General features: G+C 40.1%; 2 protein-coding genes across 3 annotated transcripts; both read right to left on the reverse strand.

Moving 5' to 3' along the window:
* Positions 1-851: 851 nt before the first annotated feature.
* On the reverse strand, positions 852-2,529 carry LOC120264698 (putative disease resistance protein RGA4). Its single transcript, XM_039272519.1, has 2 exons — positions 1,407-2,529; positions 852-1,288 (listed from the first exon to the last, which is right to left on the reverse strand). The coding sequence occupies exons 1-2, from the start codon at positions 2,527-2,529 to the stop codon at positions 852-854; spliced, it is 1,560 nt and encodes a 519-aa protein (XP_039128453.1).
* A 40-nt stretch (positions 2,530-2,569) lies between these two features.
* Positions 2,570-3,979, reverse strand: LOC120265467 (disease resistance protein RGA2-like). 2 transcript variants are annotated; one of them, XM_039273393.1, is made up of 2 exons: positions 3,307-3,979; positions 2,570-3,222 (listed from the first exon to the last, which is right to left on the reverse strand). In XM_039273393.1, the coding sequence occupies exons 1-2, from the start codon at positions 3,455-3,457 to the stop codon at positions 2,744-2,746; spliced, it is 630 nt and encodes a 209-aa protein (XP_039129327.1). In that variant the 5' UTR covers positions 3,458-3,979; the 3' UTR covers positions 2,570-2,743. The 2 variants fall into 2 exon arrangements, with proteins under 2 accessions (XP_039129327.1, XP_039129328.1); XM_039273394.1 differs by having other exon boundaries at positions 2,572-3,222; positions 3,310-3,979.
* Between the last annotated feature and the right edge of the window lie 5,144 nt (positions 3,980-9,123).

Below are 9,123 nucleotides of genomic sequence, written 5' to 3' on the forward strand. Positions count from 1 at the left end.
TGAACGCTCAATCTGCAGAAATTCAAGAGGCAGTGGTTCATTGTTATTAGCCGATGACGAGCATGAAACCAAATTAGGACAGTGTTGGATGCACAATTCCTTGAGAGACACAAGTGATTGGATTCCAAGATTTTCAAGCTCATAGCACTGGAGCATGGCAAGCTGTTTTAGTGTCATCAAGTGTTGCAGCAATTCTCCGGGGAGTGAACTTAAGACATGGTTGTGTGGAGAATATCCTTCTTGGATGCCCAGTCTCACACCTCTGATAAACATGGAGCTCAGTGAGTGAAGCCTTTGTAGCCCCATAAAGAATGAGTCATTGGTAAGAGCTGCACAATCGATGATTTTCAAATCAGCAAGTGATGAGGGAAGTGTAGCAGAGCAGTTTGCCACTGGCTTGTATCTGAGTTTGGTGCATTTTTCAATGTGCAAGAGCTTCAATGACTCAAGGGCTGAGAAGCCATGATCCGGCAAATAAACAAGCTCACCACAGCCTTCGATTATCAAAGTCTCGAGAGCTCGGAGTTGGTGCTGGCTTTGGTATCCTAGCAGCCCTGTTTGTAAAGTTGTTAATCTGTGACATTTTGAAATATGCAGAGACAAGAGTGATGATGATGAAGGTGTTGGTGCACTCTTGCTCTGATGCAATGTAGGAAGCTCTGCTAGCCCCACATTTTCCAACATCAACTCTTCTAATGTTGTTGGGAGGGAGATCAATTCCATCATATTAGAGCATTGGACCAAATGAAGAATGCGAAGACGAGGAAATAAATGATGGATTTCTCCTTCCCCATTCATAAACGCCGCATCCTAGCTGTTGCAACTTGCTCAAAGATCGTATTTTGAGTGATTTAAGGTGGTGGAGTTGTTCGATAAGTCGAAAGGTCCATGTTTCGGCAGTAAAAAATGTCTAAAGCTTCAAGACTAGTGAGATATCCATCTTGCAACCAGCTCGGAGTTTTGGCTCCACTGTAGCCTAAAATTTTCAGCTCTTTCAGGTTTTGATGTGGCTGAAGACCTTCAAGAACTGAATCATCTGATTTTTCAAAAATATCATCCTCTGCTGGTTGAAGACCTTCAGGAACTAAATCATGGAATTGTTCAGAAATGTCGTCCTCTGCTAGTTGAGGACTGTCAAGAACTGAATCAACTGTATCTTCAGAAATGTTATCCTCTGTTAGTTGAAGATCTTCATGAGCTGAATCATCAGCTTCTTGAAAAATTTCATCATCTGCTGGTTGAAGACCTTCAAGAGCTGAATCATCAGCTTCTTCAGAAATTGCATCCTCTGCATTATCCCACCAATATAGGTCCAATTTCACTGATGTGCTCTTTCTCATTCATCTTGGCTCCCTTTGCCTCTTCTTCTGTGCGCACTGTTTCAAGATGTGAGATGCGAAGCACACCTCGGAGATGTTTCATATCTTTGAGCTCTTCTATTCTGTGTCCATCTTCAGTCATAAGAGTGAATTCCTCCAGCTCCTGCAACAATTCAAGCTTTCCAAGCTTGTGAATTCTTGAGATGTTATCACTATCTCCTTTCAGATGCCGCAAATTAACCAAATTTGACATACACTTGGATAAAGGTTCCATGGAGAATGACATGCTCAACTTCAGAGTCTGCAAATTTTGTAGGCTACACAACTCATCTGGTACAGTGGAAATAGCAGTCTCAGAAACATCTAGGTATCTGAGCTGTTTCAAGCTTCCAATTGATTCAGGCAAATTGCTTAATCTTCTGTCACTCAAACAGATCACCCTTACACACTTCAACTTTGCAAACAGAGCATGATATTCAAAACTAGAGCTAATTGTTCGGTAAAAGAGAAGTGTGCGCAGTTTATTGAGCATGCCCGAATCCAAAATTTCTGACATCTCTAGAGTATCAGATTGGATTGATAAATGGCGTAAACGCACCCTTTCACGTCGGTTGCAGGATTTATCAGTGCCTGATAAGCAAAGTGATTCATCCAAAGTGACAGCCATTGCTAACCTGTGAACCAAACTGTGCATCATGTAATCACCCTCGGAACTCTGTAACAATGATCTTTGTATGAGATGAATGAAATACTGATTCCCGGTATCCTCGATCCGTATTCCTGGTTGAGGTTGAATCAGGCCTTCGGCCATCCACATTTGAATTAAATTATCCTTGTTGAACTTGTGATCCTGAGGGACAATAGAACAGTATGAAAAACATTGCTTGATCTGCGGCGGCAGGCGCTGATAGCTCAGCCACAGAGCAGGAGGAATGCTGTGCAATTCTTGAGGTTTAGACTTCCAAATATCAGCATTCAAGATCATCTTCCAGTCATTAAAGTTGACATTAGAATATAAGACAGATCCAAGTAACCGGGCAGAGAGTGGAAGCCCCTCCAACTTTGCTGCAATCTTCATGCCAACTTCATCCAGCTGTGTGATATTCTGGTTGGATGCAGCAGCTTCGAGATTTGAACATTGTCTGAACAGAGACCAGCAGTCTCCAGGTGACAGGCCTTTCAAATGGTAGCTACTTGATGGCAATCTCATCTTATTAACGAACTCTTCATTCTCAGTGGTGATCAATATCTTGCTGCCAACTTGTGCAAGCTGCAACTTCTCCCACACCGCCTCCCATTCAATCTTTTCATTCTGCACATCATCCAAGATGAGCAGAAACCGCCCTGAAACCAATTGAGCATCAAAATCTTCTTGTGTTCTACTTTCAGCTGAAGACAAAATGGATGCTGATAGGCTCTCACTGTCATAGATTTTCGGATGCTGTAAGTGTAACCCACAGCTTAAGGTTGAAATAGCTTGTCACTTCCTTGTCATCATTATAGACAATCCGTGCAAGAGTTGTCTTTCCTACACCCTCCCTGCCAACAATGGCTACGAGAGAAAGATACACCTGAGAAGATTCATCAGATTTCAACAACTGGACCAACTTCTCTTTATCTTCATCTCTCACAAACTCTCCTGAGTTTGGATTTGTGGCTTCTATTGATTCAACTTCATTACTCATGAGGCTGCTTGATTGTTGTAGATGAAGATGAAGAGAAAAAGGCTTCTTTCTTATTAACTTTTGTACTCTCCTCCGGATGTCTTGGATCATGATGAGCTCTGTTTGTGTGGCAGGGTGTTCTTGGCCACAGTTGAAGATAAGACAGCAGCGCCGGTCTACCACCTCCATGCCATTGGCATCAACTTCAGGTTCTTGATCTTTGAGAACCGAGCAGTCTAATAAGTCATCAGCATCATATGCAACTTCTTGGAGCTCACAGAGCCAGGTTCTCATGGCCTTGGTCTTTCTCTGCTTCTTCTCAGCAGCTTCAAGTGTAGTTTCTTGAATTGCTAGAAAGGCTTTGAGAAGTCTCTGTAGCTCCTTGACAACACCAAGTGGAAGCTGATCACTTGCTGCAATGGTGGACTGTAACCTCTGGCACAGTGCTTGGAGAAAGGCCAACACCACTGCCATGATCTTCTTTAGCTCAACAACTCCTCCCCCAAGTCTCAGCCTGAAAACAAGAGCTAAATGACTGGAGAGTTGCTGGTTTTCATTGTTTGAGTATTCAATTCATACCAATTAACAGGTTGAATTTTTCAAGCTGATACATAAGCTTATTTTTAAAATCCCACTTGCTTGTTTGGTGGTTCCAGCTTGCCCAGATTTATATATTGCTTCTTATCTTATTACCAAGTGGATGTGCGGAAGCTGCATCAAAGTCTCTGCTACTAAAATTCAACACCAATATTGTCCTATCCTGTATTAATCCCATGACCTCCTTTCATTTCAGATACTATACTGTCCTATCCTCATAATGTAGATGAGCCTTTGTTTCTCACTATTATTTTGGAGCAGACAGTCAAGCAACAGCTCAATCTGCAATTTCTGTATAATGCTTTTGTGGATTAATCCGAGAACTTGCTTCTTATTTTTTTCTTTTTGTAATATGGAAAACAAAGTTGAGCATTGAACTCCATTGTTGACTTTGTTCTGTTACAGATCCAATCCTAATACTGTAGACAGAGATGCTACAGTTAACCCAAGCGAACTAAATTTAATGCCCTTTTTGCAGTATAGACCAGGAACTTGCTTTTCCTTCTTTTTTTGTGGCATAATTTATGTGTACATCCAAGTCAATGGTCAATAAATATTATTTCTGTGTCTCTCCTTTCTCTTTGAAGTCCAATCATTCATATCAATAGCAAAAGGGCTACTATTTCAAAGAAGGATATTTGTAACACAACCTTACATCTCCAGATCCACCAGCAAAAGATCAGCAAGGTGCTCATTCTCCTTTTTATTTTATTTTATTTTTTGAAGAAGTGTCTTTTTATTTTTAGTTTTCCATTCCAAATCATGTAATATTTTGCATGTTTTTTTATCATGATCTACAGCTTCTCAGGCTTGAAAGAAAACAAATCTTCAGATCCAACAGTGAAACCTCATCAATCTTGGCATAAAAAAAATGGTTCTTTCTCTCTTTACCCCTCTGTGTCTAGTAATACACAAGAGCACAGATTTTGCACTAGGATTTATTAACCCTCTGCTGAATTCAATACTGTGTTGTTCATTAACAGAACTCCAAAGAGACTCCTGAACAAATAGCAGCAAGTGCTCGTGCAAAGATGGCTTTGGCAGTAGCTAAAAAGGCAGCTGAGGATCGCCAAGCATCAAACAATGATAACACTAATCTCAAACAAATCTCTGAAGAAACAGTTGTTGCTCCTCATGTTCCAGCGCCAGTGACCAATGCCAATCCATCAAATGAAGATGAGAAAACGCCAAAGAGGTCTTTCTGTTGTTGTTTCTGAATTATGTGATTTTGTTCACCCTTTCATATGTATGCTTTGATTCCATCATCCAAACACTTGTATGAAGAGTCTCTGCATATAAGATTCTTCCACTTGATTGCAAATTTCCATATCCATCTTCAACTGATAAGAGGAGCTTGACATTTAGGCATTTTAATCTGTTCACTAATGAAGAATGGGACATAACATGATGCTTATCATGGGCCACGCACTGCTATTTTTTTAATAATAGAAGTTGTTGGTTTTCAACCATTGAATTGGAACCCTTAACTTTAAAGTGGAAATGAAATACTATTCTCTTACGGTGTTGTTGTTGGACTTTCTCATACTTAATTAGTGTGTTTTCCTATTAATTTAATTTAAAGTGATTTTTGTAATATAGACAAATCAGCTTTTAATTTTTTAATTAGGAGAACTTATATCTTGGAAAGTTGGTTTGAGAGGAAATAAAATATCAATCTATGATTGGTATTACTTAATATTTTGGTGCTAGTGGGATGTAGATAGAGAGGATAAACTATAATTTATTCAAAACAAAGAAAATTAGTAAAAAAATCAGAGACAGAAAATAAAGAGATAAATAAAGACTGAAAGCAAGAAAAAAAAGTAGCAAAGCAAAACAAATAAACTAACAAAATCATCAAAGATGGTGAATAAACATTAAGTGCAGCTAGAAGACGAAGAGTGCTGGTGGGAGTTATCCTCCAAATCCTCAAGTTGGGAGATTCTATGTAATGACTATCAAATATAGCCTCGATTAATTATGCATCTTTTCAGGTGTCAGTGAAAGTTTTTCTTCAATCATGGATCCAAGTAAAATTCTCGAGACTTGTGATTGATAGAGCTATCACATATAAATGGTCCTCTTTAACAATAATTTATATGCCACCAAATCATCTCTAATGATTTTTTTAATTTTATATATACCTAATTTTGTTCCTAATTTTTTTTTAAATAAAATGGATAAATCACGAATTTATTGAAAAAACCAGGAAACAGACAAAAGTCAACCGACAGAGCAACAAACAACAAAAACAAAAAGAAGGAAGGAAGAACCGAGAAAAAAACAGCAAAAACCCACAAAGCAAAATGGACGCTACACTAGCAGTGTGGCGAACCAGAACAAGAAGACGAAAAGAAAAACAAAAAGAAAACGGTCCGAGACTGAGGTGACGAAGTCCACCAGAAGGTAACAAAGGCCAACTCAGTTAGGGAAAAGGAGGATCACTCGTGGGGCTGGGCGTGGGTCGAGCTGTTGATGACGTCAGCAGATCTAGCGCTCAGGAACTCAAGGGAGCGCCTAACAGACTAGAAGGAGTCACTGGAGAGAAGTTGTGACGAGTCTCTGGTTGCAGAACACCAGTCAGTAAACATATGAGATATTTTAAATAAAATTGTATCTGTTGGAAGCAAGGTATGATTAAAAATGCTGTTGTTTCTTTCCAACCAAATGTTCCAAAAAATTGCTCTGGAAAGAAGATCCCAAGAGGGGCGCGAGGTCGCATCAAGGGAAGGAATCCAGGTGGTTCAAACCTGCTCAAGCGTAACTGGCAGCGAATGCAGATTAAGATAGGTCTAGAAGAAAAACCAGATACGGATAGTAAAGTCACAGTGAATCAGGAGATGATCAGCAGTTTCAGAGTTCTGATAGCACATTACGCAAGTATCAGTTGCGTATTGGAAATTGCAGCATTTCTTGGCAAGATTGGACAAAGTTAGAATTTTATTTTCATAAGCGAGCCAGCAGAAAAGTGTGACTTTGCTCGAGCAATCCACTTTCCAGAAAGATGGATAAAGTGGGGTACGCAAACCACCATCTACAAGGAATTTGTAGAAGGAACGAACGGAAAAAGATCGGTTTCTTTCAAGAGTCCAAATACACATGTCCTCCTGAGAAGAAGAACAATCAGGAAGAGATTGTAAGATGAGTAGGAGAGCATCATTAGTGGTCTCACGAAAGAACGACACTCTGCTAGATATAATCGAAGAAAGATATCTAATAGTAGCCCAGGGTGATAAACAGTCGTTAAAGAGGTTAGGCCACAGGTCTTTAGGAGCTCGACCACCAAGCCAATTATCGAACCTCAAGATATCTAATAGTAGCCCAGGGTGATAAACAGTCCTAACTTTTTATATTTGTGCTTGCTTTTATTTTTAATAAATTTTCAATAACATGTCCATTTAAAAAACATACAACCTCAAAATAAAAATTGTGTTTGATAAACAATGATTTATTCTTTCTTCTTTAGCAAATTACTTATTAATTTTTTTTTACACACACCTAACATACCCACCACATAATAAGTGCTGGTTTTAAAAAAACATGATATTTATTTCAGAATAATTTTAAAAAATTATAACACATCATTCAGATATCAAAATGTTGTTTTGAGATGAGGCAGAAAATCAGGCTCTTCATGGATTTGAATTAACAGTCATGCTGAGGTTGTTTGGCATTGAGGATGAAGGGAAGGATGAAGATGAGGAGGATGTTTGGGTGGTAGATGAGTAGGATAGGCTTTTGACCATGCTGTGGCTTGGGACGAGATTTATTTTCACTGCCAATGGACAGTCAGAATATGTTCTGATCTTTGCCAACTATCCTCATGCTGGTGCTCCCTCAACACAGCCGATGTTTTGCGAAGAGCTTGTATTCAGTCCAACGATGAATCGCAAAGCCACGCATGAGATTACATCAAGTGAAAAAGGGAAGCAACCTATGTCGAGGTTGGTTGTGTTCGGCCCACTGGCGATGACTAATCTGAATTCTTCGAGAGTGGTTGAGCCTAGCTCTCATCCAGGCGAAGGAAGTCATCGCACGCCGTCTATGATGTGTGTTGACGGCGGCCAAAAAGGAACAAGCACAGAATCATACAGGCAGTGGTCGAGCGATGCTCCCACGCCGGGGAAAAGATGACTAACGGGATGAAATCCTGGAAGTGGAAGACGATGCTAGTGAATGCTCATTGTTGGTAAGTTTGAAAGCCACGAGGGCGGTGAAACTTGGCTCTCGCCCCAATGGCAGAAGTTCTCGTGAGACTTTAACAAACAAAAGATCAAAGATTTCCGCATGGGAAGATGTTTTTTTATTACCAAGAGAAAAAAGAGATGAGAGAGAGAGAGAGAGAGGAGGTACTTTGGTTAATGAACTGGTGGAGGTGGAAGGTGGCTCCCACACCAGCATTATGGTGGTCGAGTAGGGAAGGGACTTTCATGTTAAAAGTCTGGTGATGGTTGAGCGATGTTCTCACTCTAGCACGGTGGTTGTCGAGCTTAGCTCCCACTCCCCGAAGGGTGACGATGACTCCAAGGGCCGTGCTCGGATTTAAATGCAACGGACCGACGGGAAATCAGGGCAGCGGTGTACAACTGATGGACTGGTTGAGGAGTGGTCCCTCAGCTGTGCGCGGTTAGTGAGGGTTAAGTAGCTTGGGGCAGTGGCTCGTAGAACTGTCCATGGGCCTGGTTCGAGTCGGGCCTCGTCTATAATTACTAAATTTTAAGTTTGTCCAAGCCCAGCCCGGCTTGAAAATCTGGGCCTTAACTTTTACCAGAACCTGCCTAAATTTAATAACCTCTACCCAAGGCCCTCCCACACTTGCCCAAATAGGTTTTTTATCAAATAATATATAAGTTATAAAAAAATTAACAATAATATTAATATGTGAGTATGACCAAATATTATTCTACAAAACACTTAAAAATTAAAATACCAAATGCAAATATTTATTCAATTACAATAATTAAAATTCAATCCATTATTATAATTAATGGTAATCAACAATAAATATATATTATATAAGTATATAAAAAACTAATTAATAAATAATCAATGGCAATTCAAACCATTATATATATAAGTATTATTTTTGATAAATATATTTTATAATTCGGGTTGAGCCGGGCCGGGCTTTTAATAATGAAAACCAAACCCGACCTGTTTTTAAAATGGGCTTTTTTTTTTGTCCAAGGCCCGGACATCGGGTCTTATATATTTGTGCAAACCCTCTCATTTTTTGGGCGTTCTTTCAGGTTTGGGTGGGTAGCCTGCCCCTTGGACAGGTCTAGTGGCTCAAGAGGGGCTTGTGTCGCAAGGTGGCAACCTGGGCAAGGGTATGTTGTTGCGCAGGGAGAGGTTATGGTTGCTGGGACAGGTGTTGAGCTTGAAGTGGATCCTAGAGAGATAGATGTCAGACATGGAGAGGCCTTTCATGGGATTGGTGTTGGGCTGGGTGGGAAAGCTGGAAATGAAAGAGGGGATAAGGGACCAACTTCAAGTGTAGGGAAAGGAGCTGTTAAGTCAAAAAGAGTTGATCGTGTTAACTT

This window comes from Dioscorea cayenensis, chromosome 7, assembly GCF_009730915.1.
Source record: "Dioscorea cayenensis subsp. rotundata cultivar TDr96_F1 chromosome 7, TDr96_F1_v2_PseudoChromosome.rev07_lg8_w22 25.fasta, whole genome shotgun sequence".
NCBI classification, from domain to species: domain Eukaryota; kingdom Viridiplantae; phylum Streptophyta; class Magnoliopsida; order Dioscoreales; family Dioscoreaceae; genus Dioscorea; species Dioscorea cayenensis.